Below are 22,258 nucleotides of genomic sequence, written 5' to 3' on the forward strand. Positions count from 1 at the left end.
AGAAACCAGAAAATACATGATAAATGTTTCCTTACCTTTGATGAACTTCATCAGAATGCAGTCCTAGGAATCCCAGGTCCACAATAAATGCTTGATTTGTTCGATAATGTCCGTTATTTATGTCCAATTAGCTACTTTGGTTCGCGCCTTCGGTAAACAATTCCAAAGTCAGAAAGCGCCTCCACTATAACGTGACGAAATGTCCAAAAGTTCCGTAACAGTCAGTAGAAACATGTCAAACGATGTACTGAATCAATCTTTAGAATGTTGTTAACATACATCTTGAATAACGTTCCAACCGGAAAATTAAATTGACAACAGAAGAGCGATGGAACGGACGTCCTACTCATGTGAAGGCGCATGGTGAATGCGTGATCAGCCCGTGGAAGTGATTACTCATTCCTGTCTGCTTCGGCCCCCCTTCACATTAGAGTCATCAGACACAGTTCTGTTGACTATTGACATCTAGTGGAAGCCGTAGGAAGTGAAAACTCATCTATATCTCGCTGTCATTTCAATTGAGAGCATGGTTGAAAATCTGACACCTCAGAAACAATTCAAACAGGAAGTGGAACTTCTCAGGTTTTGCCTGCCATATGAGTTCTGTTATACTCACAGACCTAATTCAAACAGGTTTATAAACGTCAGAGTGTTTTCTATCCAATATGAATAATAATATGCATATATTAGCAACTGGGACTAAGGAGCAGGCCGTTTAAAATGGGCACCTCTGTGCACCTTTCATCCAAGCTACTCAATACTGCCCCTGCAGCCGTAAGAAGCTAAAGTAATGATGGACTGTTGTTTCTCTTTGCTTATTTGAGCTGTTCTTGCCATAATATGGACTTAGTCTTTTACCAAATAGGGTTTCTGTATACCACCCTTACCTTGTCACAGCACAATTGATTGGCTAAAATGCATTAAGAAGAAAAGAAGTTCCACAAATTAACTTTTAACAAGGCACACCTGTTAATTGAAATGCATTCCAGGTGACTCCTCATGAAGCTGGTTGAGAGAATACCAAGAATGTGCAAAGCTGTCATTAAGGCAAAGGATGGCTACTTTGAAGAATCTCAAATATAAAATACATTTTGATTTGTTTAACACTTTCTTGGTTACGACATGATTCCATATGTGTTATTTCATAGTTTTGATGTCTTCACTATTATTCTGCAATGTAGAAAAAATAAAAAATAAAGGTAAACCCTGGAATGAGTAGGTGTCCAAACTTTTGACTGGTACTGTATATTTCCACACTATGGGGGTGGGGAAAAATCACTATTCGAATGGTATCATACATTTTTGTTGGATATTAAAAAAGCAGACGGAGTGAGCGACACCAAGGCAACTCTGCTCCAACCAAGACTAGCTAACTTGTAGCAGCCACAACGTTATTTATCATCCCATATAACAGTGTCTGTCTTGACTGGAGTGGCCTAGAGAAGCTTTTAAGCTAAGCTAGCCAACTATAGCTAGCCAGGCTAATTGAGGCCACATGCTACGCTTCTCCCCAACCCCATTTAGATAAAACAGCCTTCCTGTTGGTTACTCATTGTAGCCTACTCCTTCTCATTTCGCTAACTTTTAAATCCGTAATTTTACCATCTTGCATTGAATTAGTGAACTCTCACTCCACTTGCTACACATTGACGCTTTGATTGGCCAACATAAACAAAAAGCTACAGACATGAAGGCTACTGCTCGGCTACTGGTTCTTTTTATGGGGCGCACTGTGCACCTTGTTTAATTAAATTAATCATTTGAAATGTCATTGTATATCCTTGTATATAACAATGTCACATGGATATTTAAATTTAATTTAGTAAAGGCGTTTTCATTGTTAAAGTAGGCCTGTAATTTTTTATGCTCGCAACAATTAATACTCACACAAGTATTTGAATACTAACGTCCGTTCAGATATTTCAATAGCTGTGCTGATCCCTAAGCAGAAAGGTTAGCTAAGTGTACGTAGACTTGACATTGATACTGTGTATGCGTGGTTCTGTCTCTCTATGCTTCCTCACCTCTAGCCTCTCTGTCTGATACTGACTGATCTCCTGTAGAAAGGCCTGAGGCTGTAGGACAGTTTAAAGCAGGGAACGCTGTATAATGTGGCCCTGGTCTGCAGTAGTCTGGTCTGGGGGAGTAGTGTAGATATGAGGCATGCTGCTCAGTAAGAGCTATTTTATCAGGTGAATCAAATCAGCAGGGACAATAATGAACTTCATTCCCGACCTTCTTTTATAATACATCTATCTGTTTTCTCTACCTCCTACTACTTCATGGCCTTTTTTCTTACCCTATCTCTCTCTCCCATCTTTCTCTCCCTCCCTCTGCCCCTCTCTCTCTCCCATCTTTCTCTGCCCCTCTCTCTCTTCCTCTTTTGCTTTTTTTTCTCCCTCTGTCTCTGTCTGTGTCAGTATTCAGAGGGCAGCTCTGGCTCTGCTAGAGTTCTACTACAGAGGACCTTTTTCCTCTTCATAACCCCGCCCTTCTCTCCGCCTCCAAGCACCGTGCCGCCAAGCACCTGGCTGGCCTCAAGGTCTACACCGTGGATGGTTAGTATAGCTACAGATTCAGTGGTTCTTCAATGGTTACATTGGATTTGTGTCCCTGTATGTGTCGTCCACCTCCAATCATCTCTTTTCCTCTTTGTAACTGCATCATAAAGTGAAACTCTTTCTCGCTCTAACTGTCTCTCCATCTGTCAGCTGTCTGTCGACCGTATTTGTCCATGTATGTGCTTCCTTGTGATGCTGTCTCTCCATATACCTTCCCATGCTACCCTAAGCAACATTTAAAGCTAAACTGAGAGCTTACCTTTTGGACCATGACAGTAAGTAAAGCTGGTGGTAATAATCTCTTCTGTGTGTCCTCACACTTTACAAGTGCACTCTACTAACCTAGTGTACATTACTAACCTCACTCATCACTTCCCTTCCCTCACCCACAATGTTTGCACTGCTTCTACGCATTCACACACAGATACATACCAATCTAACCACCCCTTTCATTCACCAAATATTCTACACAGACACACAGGCACCGACTGCCTCTGGAGTACTTGGGCCTTCCCAACTCTACTTTATGGTTTTCTCTATGGTCTTTGTAGTGGAGTTTGGTAGAGGAGTATGCTGGTACGGTGTTCTCACAGAAACCTCCCACCCTCCCCTTGTCAAAGTATGAAATGGGAGGGAGGGAGGGAGGGCTTCAGAGGCTTTGGCATTTCTGCCTTTCAATAATTCATCACAGTAGCTTTCAGCTTTACACACACACATACACATTCGTGCGCACACACACACACACCACACACACACACACACCACACACCACACACACACACACACACACACACACCACACACACACACACACACACACACATACATACATACAGTACACACCTTGGTGTTAATGATTCATTGATTCATCTCTCCTGACCTGTATCTGCCGGGGTTACTGTACTGAACCCTCATACACACATATCCCTCATAAATATGGACCAGATTCCACTCCTCCATATTCATATCCCACAGGAACCCTAATTTATGCTTTAACTACTTCTGGGTTAGTTATTGGTATTCACCATAGAGAGATGTGAATTATATGATCAAACTGGTATTGTCTTTTATTTGATGAATATTTACTAGCCTGGTAGCCAGATGTTAGTTTCGACTTTGGCTAACTCTGTTGTCATTTGGCAGATGGCTAAACCATATAGTCAGCTGTAACTACCAGGCTGAATATTTCATCAGTCTCATCAGATTTTTAGATTTAGAATCCTCACTGAGATCTGTGTTTTCCCCGGGTTGCTGTTGATATGCTGATTGGGCCACAGTGACCTTCCCATCATGCCTCTGTGATTCCTGTTCATAGGTCCAGGGAACCCGGCGGAGCCGGCAGAGGGGTCGGGGGGACTGAAGGTGGGGGGCAAGTCTCGGACCATGATCTCTGCAGCAGCCAGGCACAAAAACACCACTCATAACGAGCTTTACTACGAAGAGGCAGACTATGACAGACGGGTCTGCAAACGCAGAGCCAGGTGAGTGAGTGAGTGAGAGAGAGAAAGAACACTCTGAGTGAATAGGAAGGTGAATATTTGCGTTAAAAGGAAAGAAATTAGTGAAGAAAGAAGGATGAAAGATACATAAGTACAGTGCCTTCAGAAAGTATTCATACCCCTAGACTTATTCCACATTTTGTTGTTACCTGAATTAAAAATGAATTAAATATATTTTCTCACCCATCTACACAATACCCCATAACAACAAGGTGAAAGCATGTTTTTAGGAATCTTAGCAAATGTATTGAAAATAAAAACAGCAATATCTCATTTAGGTAAGTATAAATGTAAAAAAAAAAATGTAATAAGTATTTACACCCCTGAGTCAATACATGTTAGAATCACATTTGGCAGTGATTACAGTTGAGTCTTTCTGGCTAAGTTTTTAAGAGCTTTGCACACCTGGATTGTACAATATTTGCACATTATTATTATTTTTTATTCCTCTAGCTCTGTCAAGTTGGTTGATCATTGTTAGACACACATGTTCAAGTCTTGCCATACATTTTCAAGACGATTTAAGTCAAACTTGTAACTAGGCCAGTCAGGAACATTCAATGTCGTTTTGGTAAGCCACTTGGTAAGCCACTATGTATATTTGGCCCTGCATTTTAGGTTATTGTCCTGCTGAAAGGTGAATTTGTCTCCCAGTGTCTGTTGGAAATTCTCTAGGATTTTGTCTGTGCTTAGCTCTATTCCGTTTATTTTTATCCTAAAAAAACTCCCTATGACAAGCATACTCATAACATGATGCAGCCACAACCATGCTTGAAGATATGAAGAGTGGCTCTCGTTAACGTGTTCTGTTGGATTTTCCCCAAACAATGCTTTGTATTTAGGACATAAAGTTTTTTGCAGTTTTACTTTAGTACTTGTAGCAAACAGAATGCATTTTTATTCTGTACACCCTTCCTTCTTTTCACTCTGTCATTTAGGTTAGAATTGAGGAGTAACTACAATGTTGTTGATCCGTCCTCAGTTTTCTCCTATCACAGCTATTAAACTCTGTACAGTATCTGTTTTAAAGTCACCATTGGCCTCATGTTGAAATCCCTGCGTGATTTCCTTCCTCTCCGGCAACTGAGTTAGGAAGGACGCCTATATCTTTGTAGTGACTGGGTGTATTGATACACCCTCCAAAGTGTAATTAATAACTTCAACATGCTCAAAGGGATATAAAATGTCTGCTTTTTTTGCTTTTTTTTATTTTTACCCATCTACCAATAGGTGCCCTCTTTGTGAGGCATTGGAAAATCTCCCTGGTCTTTGTGGTTATATTTCACTGCTCGACTGACAGACCTTACAGATAATTGCATGTGTTGGGTACAGCGATGAGGTAGTCACTCAAAACGTATTGCACAAAGTAAGTCCATGCAACTTATTATGTGACTTATTTAGGCTTTCCATAACAAATGGGTTGAATATTTGACTCAAGATATTTCAGCTTTTAATTTAATTCATTTGTTAAAAGAAATTCTAAAAACATAATTCCACTTTGACATTATGGGATATTGTTTGTTGGCCAGTGACACAAAATCTCAATTTAATCAATTATACATTTGGTCTGTAAGACAATAAAATGTGAAAAAAGTCAAGGGCTGTGTATTCTTTCTGTAGGCACTGTATGATGCTTAATGCAAGGATTTAAAATATAGAGGAGGATTTACATAGATGGACTTAAGAATAGATACAGTAGGGTACATTGTCTTGTGTTTTTCTAACTTGTAGGATGTAAGAACAGATGTAAGAACAATGTACAGTAGTATACTGAATGTTGTGTGTACATTGCTGTAATAGATGTTTTATTGCCACACACCGGATAGGTGCAGAGAAATGCCTTGTTTTACAGGGTCAGGCCAAGTATTACTGCGCCCCAAGAGCAAATTAGAGTAAGTGCCTTGCTCAAGGTCACATCGACAGATTTTTCACCTTGTCGGCTCGGATATTCAAACCAACGACCTTTCGGTTACTGGCCCAACGTTAGGATAGTAACTTTAGGGTGTAAGAAAAGATGAATGTACAGTATACTGAATGTTGTGTCTGTGTGTACATTACTTTAACGTTAGGCTAGTGGTGGCTGTGGAGGAGGCCTTCATGCATGTGAGGCGGATGCAGCAGGAGGAGCAGAAAGTGTCCCCCGGGGATGTGATGGATGTACGGGAGGCAGCCTCGGCCATCTTCCCCTCCATTGCCCGCACCCTGCAAAAATACCTCCGAACCACCAGGAGGCAGCACTGCCACAGCATGGACAGCATCCAGAGACACCTGGCCTTCTGCCTCACACACAACATGAGCCCCAAGGTAAGCAAGAATGAACCCATTAGCCCTACTCTAGTGCCAAGTCAGTCCCCGTGCCCTAACACAATACTCTTTATTATGTCCTTATGATAGTGTCAGCAATTCTGAAATGTGTTATGTATTTCCATGTCTGTCTGTCTGTCTGTCTGTCTCTCTGTCTGTCTGTCTGTCTGTCTGTCTGTCTGTGTGTGTGTGTTCAGGCATTCCTGGAGGCCTACCTGTCCCCTGGTCCTACGCTGCAGTACGGTCAAGAGCGCTGGATGGCCGATCAGTGGACTCTGGTCAGCGAGGCTGCGGTCACCAGCGGTCTAAAGGAGGGCATGGTCTTCTCCCTTAGGTGTCTAGACTTCAGCCTAGTGGTCACGGTCAAGTCCATCCCCTACATTCGAATGACCGAGGAGTACGTTGACCCCAAGTCACACAAGTTTACCCTGTGTCTCCAATCTGAAACATCAGTCTAACAGACACGAAAGACTGTGGCTATTCTAGAATTACAGTATCTTACCATTTTGGTATGTTTTTTGTGTTATGTTTCTTAAACCCTTTTTTACTTTGATATGCTATTATTGTGGTATTTTGTGTCTCTTAAATTATTTATATTACTGTTTTTTATAAAGATTGTTTGGGCTGCTTTGCAATTATTATTTTTTTATTGTATGTGTTTTTTATGAACAGATGCATATGGGATATTGCAAGATGAAGTGTTAGCATAGTTAATAAACCCTATGGTTCCCCAGCCTATAGCTCCTTTGCAGTGAAGATGAGACAGATAGTGAGAGATAGGCAATATGCTCTGGTTTCTATTGTCCTGAGGCAAACTGGAACACTGGATTATGTCAAGGTTTTTTCTATGCACTGTAGATGACCCCTGCAGCATTTTTGTTCTCCCTCTGTGTGTGTGTGTGTGTGTGTGTGTGTGTGTGTGTGTGTGTGTGTGTGTGTGTGTGTGTGTGTGTGTGTGTGTGTGTGTGTGTACACAAGCTGTATCTACACACAATCTGGCTCTACATGTACCTGTCTCTGGATCCTCCCTAGGGTTGTTATAGCAACAGTGAGTATTTTCATATGGTCTGCCCATCTAATATGAATGAAATACTAGCTAATCATCAACAGTTCAGGTTCAGTTGTCTCAAACTAAAGACTGCTTGTCTTTACCGCCAATGGATTGGACATGTGTTTCTATTTATTTAAACGTGTGGGTTATTTCCATTTAATTGATACATGTCTTACTTGTCTGACTGCCCACAGTTATGTTCAGTCATTGTACTACCCAGGATTCCTAGACATATCTGTAAGAGGTTGTCAGAATCTGTTGTACTCAAACCCAAAGCGGACTATTGCTAGATACTGTCCTCTAACCATGAACTCACAGTTGAGAAAACAAACAAGCTGGGAGGGTGGGAGAGCATTTATACAGACATATTCTATACTTTTGGCATCTAATGAGAAGACATATGCAATAGATTTGTGTCTTATCTCCAGATGAAATAAAGGTATTATTACATTTCTACAGAACCTAACCCTTAAAGCTAAGTGAAACAGATTGAGTCTCAAGTTTTTCCATCTTCAGATATAAGAGAAAACAACAGATGAAACGATGGTACAATATCCTCTCTTTTATGAGAGTTTGAGAAGACAAACACAGAGAAGTAACTGTGGTAATGTATTTTGTTCCAGACATGACTGACTGATCTGATACCACTAATCAATATCACATTTTTTATTGGTCACATACACATATTTAGAAGATGTTATAGCGGGTGTCGTGAAATGCTTGTCTAACTCCAAGACTGCATACACATATCCTGGAACTGATTCCAATAGGCCCAGGCCATTTTTTTTTTTACATTTGGATATTGGACACAGTATATTCCCCAGTATTGATGTGCAGACAACAGTCTCCTCATAGTGAGGGATCTCTACATTCACAACAGAAGCTGTAGTGCCATCTAGCCACAACTAGTAGTACTACCACTGCTATGGGATTTTTATACTAATCTGTGGACAGTATTTATTTATTTTTATATTGAATTGTTTTTATCCAAATCTTCCCTTTTACATGTGCTTATTTTTCAAAACTATGATAATTAAATTGTTAGCCATTGTACGATCATTGTTGTCACTAAAAAGTTCAATGTTGAGGATTTTATTGTGTTGAAATCGTGGTTGTGAATTCTGTTTGAATACTGTTTGAATTCATCCTTAATTCCTTGTTTTCTTGAGGTAATCGCAAGTCATAAGTGTTGGATAGATCAAAGCAAGATTGCCAACCAATGCTTTCCCTCATACAACCAATTCAGATATGTGACTACTTCAAGGAAGGGAGAAAGGAAGTATTCGAATGGGGCCTTTGTCTCCTGTTATGTATCCTTCACTACAAAGGTGCCTATGTTTTGAAACACATTTAATGTATGCTCAACTTGTTTGTGTTATTGTATGCAAGAATCTTCGTCCGAAAGAGAGAGAGAGAGAGAGAGAGAGAGAGAGAGAGTGTGTGTGTGTGTGTGTGTGTGTGTGTGTGTGTGTGTGTGTGTGTGTGTGTGTGTGTGTGTGTGTGTGTGTGTGTGTGTGTGTGTGTGTGTGTGTGTGTGTGTGTGTGTCAGCCATCCTAAATTTCATACTGACAAATTCAGTCTTAAGTTTTTGCTTTAAGATCACAGATATGGAATTACAATAACTGTATCAAGATTTGTAAAATAAATATTTGTATGAACATTTTCAACATATTCTCATACTGTATGACTTATTTTTGGAACGCAAGTGTGTGTGCGTGTGTGTGCTGCAGTGTCTTTGTCTTGTGTACTATACAGTATGTGAGAAGGCGGAGAGAGAGCGAGCAAGAGAGTTAGTGGTTGTAATATGAAGGTTGAGTATAGCCATTGAGTTAATATCTGAAGCCCCCATCCCCCTACTGTGCCCTGGTCCTACGGAACACTGAGAACTCTCTCCTGCCACTACACATCTCCTCTTCTAATAGCCCACGGAAGGAGGGAGAGAACGAGCAATGAGTCAAGGAGGGAAAGAGACAGAACGATGAAGAGAACGAAACATGGAGAGAGAATAAATGAGAGAAATTGAGACTTGAGGAATTTGCATTTAAATAGGCTTTCCTCTCCCATCTGGGTGTGTAATGCTGATATTATCTCACTTTGCAGCTGTTGCATACTCAAACACACATGAATACAGAGATGGAGAGGAGGAGGAGGAGATGAAAGGAGAGAAAGTGTTGTGGAAATTGGAAAGTGTCAATAGTAATGACAAAGATCTAGCCCTTGGGAAAGGGAGAGACAGGTGTGTATTTGCACTGAATCCAGGAAGTAGAACCTAAAATGCAATTATCTACACAGAGTATATAATAGAGGGCACAGAAAAGCACACAAAGATGCCAACATTATCAGTGACTTCAGTGAGGTTTAGGATAGTGTACAGCAGCACTTCATTGATCAAACTAAAGTTAGATTGATGTATTTGTCGTGGTTGCCAGTCATTGTTATAAATTAGTAGAATTAAGGGAAGGATGGAAAGTACTGTTTGGGGTTTTCTGAAGTATCTCTGTTGGTCAACATATTGTTACTTCTCTCTTTCAGATAGATTTCAGTTTATCTACAGTATTTTTATCAGATTCTTGAAAAACAAAATCTGTTGATGGGTTTTCTTCTAATGCAGAAAGGTTGATTTTGGCCAGTGATGTACACATTGTACAACATATTTTATAAAAGCATATAGATCTATTCCTCTCTCCCTGAACTCGTTCATTTTGATGATAGTACAGTGAAGACTATACAACAATGTTATGAATTTTGGATTACAAATTTGTAGTTTTTTAATTATTCATCATCGTCATCATCTCCGTCGTCGTCATCATCATCGCTATCGTCTTCGTCATCATCATCGCTATCGTCTTCGTCATCATCATCGCTATCGTCTTCGTCATCATCATCGTTGTCGTCTTCGTCATCATCATCATTGTCATCGTCATCATCCTCGGTGTTGACCTTGCCAGACAGGACGTCCTCTATCCAATCCTCCAGCTCCTGGGCTGTGGGCAGGTCCTGTTCGTCTATCTCCAGCCAGATGCTGTCAGCCTGTCCAGAGGGAGGGAGAGAGAAAGAGAGGTCAAAGGTCAGGGGCCAACGTGTTTGATCTGAGTTTCATAAATTCTGGACAGGTTGCCAGCAATTTCTTATGCTGTACTGGAGCTGTTAGGGGACTCACATCAGTAACGTTGACCACACCAATCTGAGGCTTGAACAGGTCCACGTGGAAGGTCTTCTCCCAGTAGGGGATCAGCTGAGGAGAGAGGGAGAACACACTGTGAGACCTGAGAACTGTAGGGACTTGTAGAAGAGTTCCTTTAGCCCTGTCTGTCTGTCTCTGTATGTGTGTCTCACCAGGGGGAAGTCATCAGGGTCGATCCAGATGATGCTGAGACCAGGGTGGTGGGTATTGTCTCTGGCCACCTCCTTCAACAGCTCCAGGAACTCATAACCATCTGAAAAACGCATCAAGAAGGTTTGTCTGTGTTTTATCAATCCCTGAGAAGTTTGTTGAATTTCCTGGAAGCTGTGATCCATTTCAGTGATTTTCAGGTTCAGATAAGACTGATACAATGCCTACAGAAAGTATTCACACCCCTTGACTTTTTACACGTTTTGTTGTGTTATAGGCTGAATTTAAAATTACATTTAGAATTTGTGTCAGTGATCTGCACACAATGCCCCATAATGTCAAAGTGGAATTATGTTTTATAATAAAAAATGCAAACCTGAAATGTCTTAAGTCAATAACTATTCAACCCCTTTGTCATGGCAAGCCTAAATAACTTCAAGAGTAAAAATGTGCTTAACAGGTCAGACAATAAGTTGCATGGACTAACTCTGTGTGCAATAATGGTATTTAACATGATTTTTGATTGACTACCCAGTCTCTGTACCCCACATACAATTATCTGTAAGGTCCATCAGTTGAGCAGTGAATTTCAAGCACAGATTCAACTACTAAGACCAGGGAGCTTTTTCAATGGCTCACAAAGAAGGGCACCTATTGGTAGATTGGTTAAAAAAAAGCATACATTGAATATCCCTTTAAAGATGGTGACGTTATTAATTACACTTTGGATAGTGTATCAATACACCCAGTCACTACAAAGATACAGGCGTCCTTTTAACTCATTTGAGAGGAAGGAAATCGCATAGGGATTTCACAATGAGGCCAATGGTGATTTTAAACCAGTTACAGAGTTAAATGGCTGTGATAGGAGAAAAGTGAGGATGGATTGACAACATTGTACTGACACTAAATGACAGTGAAGAGAAGGAAGCCTGTACAGAATAAAAATATTCCAAAACATGCATCCTGTTTCCAATAAGGCGCTAAAGTAATACTGCAAAAAGGTTGCAAAGAAATGTACTTTAAGTCCTGAATACAATGCATTATGTTTGGAGCCAACAACACATCACTGAGTACCACTCTTTATATTTTCAAGCATGGTGGTGGCTGCATCCTGTTATGGGTATGCTTGTCATCAGCAAGGACTATGGAGTTTTTTTAATTAAAAAAAGAGCTAAGAGCTAGGCACTGGCAAAATCCTAGAGGTAAACCTGGTTCAGTCTGCTTTCCAACAGACACTAGGAGACAAATCCACCTTTCAGCAGGACAATAACCTACAACACAAGTCAAAACATATACACTGAAGTTACTTACGAAGAGGGGCTAGTTACAATTTTGACTTAAATCTGACTTAAATATATGGTAAGACTTGAAAATGGCTGTCTAGCAATGATCAACAACCAACTTGACAGAACTAGAAGAGTTTTTTACATGTTTAATGGGCCAATATTGTACAATCCAGGTTTGCAAAGCTCTTAGCGATTTACCCAGAAAGACTCACAGCTGTAATCGCTGCCAAAGGTGATTCTAAGATGTATTGACTCAGGGGGGTTGAATACTTGTCTAATCAAAATATATTTCATTAATAAAATATATTTTTCATAATTTTTCTTTAACTTTGACATTACAGAGTATTTTGTATTGATTGTTGACAAAAAATGACAAAATGACAAATTTTAATCCCGCTAATCCCACTTCTGAACACAAAAAAATATGGTAAAAGTCAAGGGGTGTGAATACGTTCTGAAGCAATGTGTATGAGGTTGCTCTTTTAAAAGCTATGTCACGTTCATCTCCTCGGGAACCTGTACTGCTGAGCTAAGTGTATTTATACTAATGTTTGCCTTGCTCAATACTAAAATTGGGTAATGATATTGATATAATGGCTTTTACCAGGGTCCTCCTCCTCTGCGAAGGCCACTACATGGATCCCCTCCAAATCGTCCTCCTGAGAATAACAGAAACAACATCATGAGAAGCTGTCCCAGGATTAAGGCAAGTAAAGCAAGATTGCATATCAAACACTTCTATATATTTTACATTGAGTAATTCTCTATTTAGAGGCTTAGAACTGAACTGAAAAATAATACAACTTCTCACCCAGGTCTCAAACATGTCCTCAGCACGCAGTTTTCTCAGTGTTGGTCTGAAAACAAAGACAAACAATCTTACACAACCCTATCTGTTCGGTGTCACTAATCGCACTGATCAGAGTGAAATAACTGTGTTCTGACAGCCATACTGATCCCTCTCTTACCTCCTGTGTTCAGTGACGAAGGCCACGATCTCCTCCTCAGAGTTGGGCCTGTCAGGGACAGTGACAGGCTCCTCCATGAAGGGCTCGTAGAAATCCACCTCGTTCATTTTCAGGGTCAGCTCCTTGGCCACCTTAAACACCACAAACACCTTGAATCAGGACCCCATGTGCTGACCTGACAGGACCCCTACTCGCAGACAAATTAGGATCCCCTGCCCTGACAGGACCCCTACTCACAGACCAATCAGGACCCCCTGCCTTGACAGGACCCCTACTCACAGACCAATCAGGACCCCCTGTCCTGACAGGACTCCTACTCACAGACCAATTAGGACCCCATGTCCTGCCCTGACAGGACTCCTACTCACAGACCAATCAGGACCCCCTGCCCTGACAGGACCCCTACTCACAGACCAATCAGGATCCCTTGCCCTGACAGGACTCCTACTCACAGACCAATCAGGACCCCCTGCCCTGCCCTGACAGGACTCCTACTCACAGACCAATCAGGACCCCCTGCCCTGCCCTGACAGGACTGCTACTCACAGACCAAGGAAACTGAATTTCAAGGTATGGATGTCAGTATACTCACAGATTTCTCAAAGGTAGCGAAGAATCTGATGTAGGGCTGGAACTGCTCTGCAGCCTCCTTGAATGCATGGTAGTCTGGAGGAGACCAGAGGTTTATGAAGAAGAGAAAGGAGAGCATTTGGTGGAGTGAGGGATGGAAGAGAGGACACTTAACTTATTTTTAAGTCACTGTACTACTGTGTAACCACCTGCTACACCATTTCTTATCCATTGTGAAGAGTTGTAGACCTTCAGCATTAAAGTCTAATTCCCCGATTGGTTCTGTCAATTAGCATAGCCGTTACCGAGCATCTGTTAGCTTGTGTGTGCTAGCTGGACTATCATTAGCCTTTAAGGAGATGCCGTTGACACATACAGGCACTGAAATAACTGAACCCTGTTGACCCCTAGTTCTAGGCTCCCACAGTTGGTCAGGGGCGAGACAGCCATTGTTGTGCTCATCATGAGTGCGGTGCTGCATCTTAGGATAAATGGGAAAACATTTGGGCCTCACAGCTGTCTGTGGAGGGAGGGTAAAATTGGTCATGAAGCTCGTGTAGCTCAGTTGGTAGAGCATGGCACTTGCAGCACCAGGGTTGTGGGTTTGATTCCCATGGCGAACCAGTATGAAAAAAAGTATTAAAATGTCTACACTCACTACTGCAAGTCGCCCTTGATAAGAGCATCTGCTAAATGACTGAAATGAAATCCGTGGTGGTGGGGAGTTTAAAAATGCTCTGGTCATTATCAAGCCCAGGGGATCATCCAATAGCAGTCCAACCCCTGCCATCACACATAAACACAGACAGACTGGCAAAAACACTCACTCACGTTCTGATTCGTCGTTCTTGAAGTAGCCAATAAGACGGATGTCTTCCTCCATCCTGTCGAAGGCCCTCAGCTCCAGAGTATTTCCTATCACCTCCACGGGCTCCTCCAACAGCTAGAGAGAGAAGAGAAAGATTGTTGTACAGGGAAAGGGACACAACAGCAAGCTGATCCTAGATCTGTGCCTAGTATCAATGAGGCACTCACGTCTAGTAGGAACTCCACCAGGGTGTCTGCGGAGAGCAGGCCATCAAACTCAATCACACGGTCTCCCTTGAACACGTACACACTTCCCTCTTCCACCAGGCCTGGGTCATAGTTTAGGGTTCAGGGGGTCAAATGCAGACCATTATTTACAGCCATTCACTGAAGGCTGTACAAAAGCCTTTTGGTGCTTCATAGTCATGCAGTATCATACTATTTGGCAACTATAGTGCAGCTGATGTGTTAATGTGTTTTCTTACCCAGCTTCTTGGCAACCTTGACGTCTTCGTGGGAGTCAACCATTCCAAACCCAATCTCCTTTTCCTCCATAACCTGGGCAGCAAGCTGGAGATGACAAAAGACAGTTACTTCAACATTATCATAACACTAAAATTGGAACAGTGTCAAATAGATCTTACATCTGCCATTACTGGTACAGATGTAAGATCTTTATTTGATCACTCTTTTGTTGCTGAGAAATTTCCTATACAGCAGGCAATGCAAACTTGTAGTGTATTCTAAGTTTAAAAAGGCTTCTAAAGTGTGTTATTTCCACTTTAAAATGTCAGACTTGATTTTCCCTAACAAAAAATGTATCAACCCCTACCAAAAATGTCCATTAATTATAACCCACATAATAATTCACATTTTCTCTTGCTGCATGATTATTTTCCTGCTGTAGCAAACTGGTTCAAATTAAGATTCTACGTCTGTATGTGCTCACAAACTGTGATCCAGTTTGAAGCATTGACAAAACATTGAAGCTTTTTTTAACTTTAATCAATCATATCTAGGAAAGAACCCTAGAGAGAGAGAGAGAGAGACACTGCTGACCTATAATTTAAATCAAATCAAATTGTATTGGTCGCATACACATATTTGCACACACACACACACACACACACACACACACACACACACACACACACACACACACACACACACACACACACACACACACACACACACACACACACACACACACACACAAACACACACACACACACACACACACACACACACACACACACACACCTGTCTCTTATACACATCTAGATGTGTATAAGAGACAGCCCATACACAGTCACGTGCACAATCTGCGACTGTAAGTCGGCACTGGGACAGACAGGACTGAGATGAGCCTTAATTGGGGTGACGTTATTGAGTAGATAACGGTCCAGAGAACAGAAAAGCCCGAAGGCGACACACACACAGAGGGAGACAGTTCTGGAATGACTAAAAGTGCACAGCTCTACATGTACTGTACATGCAAACTAGAATGCTGCTGCCATTGTGGTCTCAATTAGGTGAGGCTCTGTCAGTCAAGGCCTTGAGCTCTGACAGGTCCCAGGTCAAACTGGGGCTCCTAAGAATACCTGACTGACAGAAATATCAGGAGGGGAACACTGATGTGTCTGTCTTTATCCAGATAATACGGTGACAGCTGATCATTTAGGGCTTTGAACATCATGTTTGAAAAAAATGATATAGAGGCAGGGGAATATGCATTAGTTGTAGACAAGAAGAAGGGATTGTGTTTTTTGCAGCTCAGCTAAACTGTACACACCTTAAAAGGGATATGCTGTACAGTGTACATCTCTCAACTTCTAGCAAACCAAAACCAATGAACACAAACAGAAAACTACAATTTAGTGTACATGCAACATGAAACAAGTAGCCTTTGTCCAAGCATGAGATACATTATGTCAATGATACATTGACAGAGTGACGAAGAAAGATCAGATAGGCTGTGGACTCTTCAAACAAATCTCACTCTGTAAGCGCCTTTTAAAATAATGCAACATGGATGTAATCTCCAGACCTGGGTTCTAATACATGTGTACTTGATTATTTGTTATGTAGATCTTTTCCATATATTTCAGTATGTTGAAATAATGTGTCCCGAATCAACTACTTATATTGGAAGTATTTGAAAGTATTTTCAAATAATTTCCTATACAAAGACTACTTTTAAAAGTATTTCCAAAAACATTATTTTCAAATTGCCAACAGACCTGGTTCAAATGCATGGGAGTATTTTAATAGTTGTTATAAATACTGTGTATTTGAGTAATTTCAAATAGATGCCAATATTAAACTATTTACGTTTTCAGCAACAACATATCTAAATACTTACTTCCAAATGTTTTTGAAAGTAATTTAAATACCCTAAATACTTTTAGAACCCAGATATGGTAATCTTATACAGATATATTTTAGTGAAGCAAAAGAGCAAGTCCAGTTAATTATGATTACCCTGGACCCTAACCCTAGTGCAGTATTTTGGGGTATTTTATTAGGATCCCCATTAGCTTTTGCGATAGCAGCAGCTACTCTTCCTGGGGTCCACACAAAACATGAAACATTAAATAATACAGAACATTATTGGACAAGAACATCTCAAGGTCAGAACTGCATAAATGTAAAGCGTCACATATAGCCTACATATCAGTACATACACACAAAATATCTAGGTCAAATAAGGGAGAGGCGTTGTGACGTGAGATATTGGTTTAGCTGTTTGTTTTTTGAACAGGTTTGATGTACATTTGAGCAATCTGAGATGGGAGTTCCATGCAATCATGGCTCTATATAATACTGTATGTTTTCTTGAATTTGTTCGGATTTGGGGTCTGTGAAAAGACCCCTGATGGCATGTCTGTGGGGTAAGTGTGTGTGTCAATGCTGTCTGTAAATTGACTATGCTGTGTGTAAGTTTACTATGCAAACATAGTCAACTTACCCACCTGTGGTGAGTTAAATATCTGGGGCTATTATCAGGAGTGGGAGACTGGTCTCAGATTACCTGCTGCACATCACACTCTAAAACAAGCCATGAGGAGCACAGGACAGCTAGGGAGAGGAGCTTAGGCTAAAGCAGCCCACTGTAGCCCACTGTCACAGCTCAGATATCACACTGTTGCAGTAGGATACTACACTGACACTTTACTTGGAGTAGCTTCTTATGACGTGCTGATTACATTAGAAACATATTCATAGCACATTAGACTGTAGATGCAGTCATAGGTCATTATGAAATGCTATAATCAATTAGCTAACCCTACAGCTATTCAATAACATTTTAATTGATATAGTATCTTAAATTTCAAAGCAAAACAGGGAGAGAGACAGACACTGCAATGCCCTTCACATGTATAGCTCAATAACATACAGTGCATGAGTGCCGGTCCTATTTCTGCCTGTGGCAGAGAGCTGGGGTGAATGACATACATTACAACGGGAGTGAAGTGGAGAATGAATTAACAGAAATGACCTTAACTGACAGAACTGGGCAGCCTCTCTCTCACACACACACACTCTCTCTCACACACACACACACACACACACACACACACACACACACACACACACACACACACACACACACACACAGACACAGACACAGACCACAGACACACGAAACAGAGAGCAACAGAGACAGACAAATACATTGATGTCTGTCAGTGTGTTGAAATCCTGGAAACAAGCTGAGCAGACAACACACGGGATGGATTTCTGTCTCTATAACATTTATCTCAGACAAGCTCAGACAGAACAGACAGACAGACAGACAGACGACAGACAGACAGACAGGACAGACAGACAGACAGACAGACAGACAGACAGACAGACAGACAGACAGACAGACAGACAGACAGACAGACAGACAGGACAGACAGACAGACAGAACAGACCAGGACAGACAGACAGACAGACAGCAGACAGACAGACAGACAGACAGACAGACAGACAGACAGACAGACAGACAGACAGACAGACAGACAGACAGACAGGACAGACAGACAGACAGACAGACAGACAGGAACAGACAGACGACAGACAGGACAGACAGACAGACAGACAGACAGACAGACAGACAGACAACAACAGACAGACAGACAGACATACAGACAGACAGACAGACAGACAGAACAGACAGACAGACAGACGAGACAGAGACAGACAGACAAGACAGACAGCAAGACAGTCAGACGACAGACAGACAGAGACGACAGGACAGACAGGACAGACAGACAGACAGACAGACAGACAGACGACAGACAGACAGACAGACAGACAGACAGACAGACAGACAGACAGACAGACAGACAGCAGACAGACAAGAACAGACAGAACAGACAGACAGACAGACAGACAGACAGTACAGACCAGACAGACAGACAGACAGAGACAGGACAGGACAAGACAGACAGACAGACAGACAGACAGACAGACAGACAGACAGACAGACAGACAGACAGACAGACAGACAGACAGACACATTTAGTGTACAAAACATTAAAAACTTCCCACAGGGATGTCCTTTGGGTGCTGGACCATTGATGATACACACGGGATACTGTTGAGGGTGAAAAACCCAGCAGCGTTGCCGTTTTTTACACAAACCAGTGCAACTGGCACCTACTACCATACTGCGTTCAAAGGCACTCAAATCTTTTGTCTTGCCCATTCACCCTCTGAATGGCACACATACACAATCCATGTCTTGATTGTCTCAAGGCTTAAAAATTATTCTAAAACATGTCTCCTCCCCTTCATCTACACTGATTGAAGTGGATTTAACAATTTACATTAATAAGGGATCACCTGGTCAGTCTTTGTCATGGAAAGAGCAGGTGTTCATAATGTTTTGTATACTCACATTAAAGGAAATCTCCCCTCAAAAACTATATTTTGGTATTTATTTAATTAATCCAATGTTGATACAGTCCTAAAATGTTTTGGATGTCAGCGGTCAAGTTCAAGATGTTGGAATTTCAAGAAGCAAATGCCGCGTTCAACTAATTAGAAAGTCAAAAATGTCAGAGTTCCGACTAGCCTGTGAACGCAGCAATAGTTTCACATGCCACATCATCAGGATGATGCAAAAAAAATAATAATAATAATTTTGATGATGTGGCAAGTGTCACTTTGCTTCTTGAAAGTCCAAAATCTTGAAAACTTGACTGTTGACATGCAAAACATTTTGGGACTGTGAATAAAAAAATACCAAAAGATTGTTTTTTAGTGTATTTTTCCTTTAACTAATCAAAAGAGAGCCATCGCGCTCTCCCAGAAGCTTGGCTGGTGCGTAAAACCCGCAAATTCAGACAAATAAAGAGGTGTAATGGGTTCGCACTCCAAAATATGTTGCATATTGCTTCATTCATTATTCAATGTTAAATTTGTTTTACTGCATCAGGGATAGCGTACACAGACGTTTCGGAATTATAGCCTTCTTCAGTGTGTAGGTCTGTAATTGAACACAGCATTTGTAAACAACAACAAACGAGCAGCAGGAGATGTTTTTCATTCACAGTGACATGTAATGAAGTACGCTTTATGCAACATATTTTGGAGTGTGAACCCAATATACCTCTTTATTTTTCCTTTAACCCTAGTCAGCAAACCACTCAGTAAGTTGTGAGCTACGTGCCCATTGGAACACTGTAATGTCTTGGTAATGTAAATTATTTATGGAGTAATACTGTAGGTCTAGCTGACCCGGTGACCCCAGACTGTTAAATCACCTCAGTCCACCCCAGGTATTCCCCCTCCCTAGTGACTCTCCCCTTTCTCCTCCACCCACCATCTCTTTCTCCTCCTCATCTCTTTCTCCTCCTCCTCTCTTCCTCCTCCTCATCTCTTTCTCCTCCTCCTCCTCCTAATCTCTTTCTCCTCCTCCTCATCTCTTTCTCATCCTCCTCCTCCTCATCTCTTCTCTTCCTCCTCCTCCAGAGAGATAGAGAGGGGCGAAACGGGAGAGAGAAGGGTCGCTGTTCCTGAACAAGTGTTAGGCGTTAGAGGCGGCTTGAAGGAAACTCAAGGAGAATTTTACAGCAATTGAAGGCAACCTGTTTATCTCCACCTGTCTTTCTATTGTTGTTTTAAAAATTTTTAACATTTTGGAGAGTTTTGTTTTCTTTCCTAAGCCTAAGCGCCTTGTGGAGGCAGTAACTAGTGAAGGTTACTCTGTGATTCTCTGGGTGCCTGGTCGTTCCGACTCAGACCATGCGTTTCCTGTGGTGCTCCTGGTCCCGTGGCCTGTCCCTGTCCCTGGCGCCACTCGTCCAGACCGAGAAGGGCCTGGAGTTTCCCTCGCTATGATGGGACACGCAGGGTCATCGACATCAATGACAAGAACTACAAGAAGGCTATGAAGAAGTACAGCATTCTTCTGTCTGCTGTACCACAAACCCATCCCTGACGGCAAGGAGCTGCAGAAACAACACCAGATGACTGGATGGTGCTGGAGGTAAGCTTGATGAGAATGAGGAAGAGGTAAGAGGAGGAGGAGGGGAGGAAAAGGGAGATGGTGGGGGAGGGGAATGTGGGAGAGGCGAAAATATGAGGATGAGGAGGAGGGAGGAAGAAAGAAATGAGGAGGAGAAGAAAGAGATGAGGAGGAGGAGAAAGAGATGAGGAGGAGGAAAAGAGATGAGGAGGAGAAAGAGATGAGGAGAAGAGAAAGAGATGAGGAGGAGGAGAAAGAGATGAGGAGGAGGAGAAAGAGAAAGAGATGAGGAGGAGGAGAAAAGATGATGAGGAGGAGGAAGAAGATGAGAGGAGGAGGAGGAGAAATAAATGAGGAGGAGGGAGGAGGAGGAAAGAATTAGGAGGAGAAAGAGAAAGAGATGAGGAGAGGAGGAGACTGGAGGAGGAGGAAAAGAGATGAGGAGGAGGAGGAGAAAGAGAAAGAGATGAGGAGTAGGAGGAGAAAGGAGATGAGGAGGAGAGGAGGAGGAGGGGAGGGAGGAGGAGGAGGAGGAGGAGGAGGAGCAGGAGGAGGGCAAGGGGAGAGCAGAAGGAGGATGAGGAGGAGGACAGGAGGAGGAGGAGGAGGAGAGGAGGAGAAATAGATGAGGGGAGGAGGAGGAGGAGGAGGAGAGAAGGAGATGAGGAGGAGGAGGAAGAAGAAAGAGATGAGTGAGAAAAAGATTTGAGGAGGAACGAGATGCGGCAGAGGAGGAGGATAAAGAGATGAGAGGAGAAGAGATGAGAGGAGAGAGAAAGAGGATGAGGAGGGAAGAAAGAGATGAGGAGGAGTAGAAAGAGATGAAGAGGGAGGAGAAAGAGATGAGAGGAGGGAAGTAAAGACAGAGGAGAGGAGGAGGAGGAAAAGAGATGAATGCGAAGGAGGAAAAGGATGAGAGGAGGAGAAAGAGATGAAGGAGGAGGAAGCGAAAGAAAGAGTGAGGAGGATGGAGAGGACATGAGGAGAAAGAGATGAGGAGGAGGAGAAAGAGATGAATGGGAGGAGGAGAAAAGATGATGAGGAGGGAGATGAGATGAGGAGGAGAGAGATGATGTAGGAGGTAGGAGAAAGAGACGAGGATGAGAGGAGAAAGAGATGAGGAGGCGAGAAAGAGACGAGGAGGAGGGAAAGAGATGAGGAGAGAAAGGAGATGGAGGGAGGAGGAAAAGGAGAGGAGGAGGAAAAGAAGATAAGGAAGAGGAAGAGAATGAGGAAAGGAGCGAGAAAAGAGATGAGAGAGGAGGAGGAAGGAGAAGAAATAGATGAGGAGGAGGAGGAAAGGATGCAGAGAGAGAAAAGGAGATGCGGAGGAGGAGAAAGAAGATGAGGAGGAGGAGGAGGAGGATGAAGAGATGAGGAAGGAGGAAGAGATGAGGAGGGAAAGAGATGAGGAG

At 42.1% G+C, this 22,258-nt stretch overlaps 1 protein-coding gene and 1 pseudogene across 1 annotated transcript in view; one reads left to right on the top strand and one right to left on the bottom strand.

Moving 5' to 3' along the window:
- LOC111979025 (vang-like protein 1) overlaps positions 1 to 7,661 on the top strand; it is a 53,087-nt pseudogene extending 45,426 nt beyond the window's left edge.
- A 92-nt stretch (positions 7,662 to 7,753) lies between these two features.
- The window catches only part of LOC111979032 (calsequestrin-2), a 21,639-nt gene continuing 7,134 nt past the window's right edge, over positions 7,754 to 22,258 (bottom strand). The window contains exons 2-11 of the mRNA XM_024009319.2: positions 14,869 to 14,953; positions 14,612 to 14,712; positions 14,408 to 14,519; positions 13,599 to 13,672; positions 13,007 to 13,137; positions 12,850 to 12,895; positions 12,643 to 12,697; positions 10,752 to 10,852; positions 10,576 to 10,650; positions 7,754 to 10,445 (exon numbers count right to left, since the gene is read on the bottom strand). Of these exons, the coding sequence (XP_023865087.1) occupies positions 10,188 to 10,445; positions 10,576 to 10,650; positions 10,752 to 10,852; positions 12,643 to 12,697; positions 12,850 to 12,895; positions 13,007 to 13,137; positions 13,599 to 13,672; positions 14,408 to 14,519; positions 14,612 to 14,712; positions 14,869 to 14,953 (1,038 nt within the window). The 3' untranslated portion in view covers positions 7,754 to 10,187. The remainder of the gene's footprint in view (positions 10,446 to 10,575; positions 10,651 to 10,751; positions 10,853 to 12,642; positions 12,698 to 12,849; positions 12,896 to 13,006; positions 13,138 to 13,598; positions 13,673 to 14,407; positions 14,520 to 14,611; positions 14,713 to 14,868; positions 14,954 to 22,258) is intronic.

This window comes from Salvelinus sp. IW2-2015, linkage group LG2 (assembly GCF_002910315.2).
Source record: "Salvelinus sp. IW2-2015 linkage group LG2, ASM291031v2, whole genome shotgun sequence".
NCBI lineage: Eukaryota > Metazoa > Chordata > Actinopteri > Salmoniformes > Salmonidae > Salvelinus > Salvelinus sp. IW2-2015.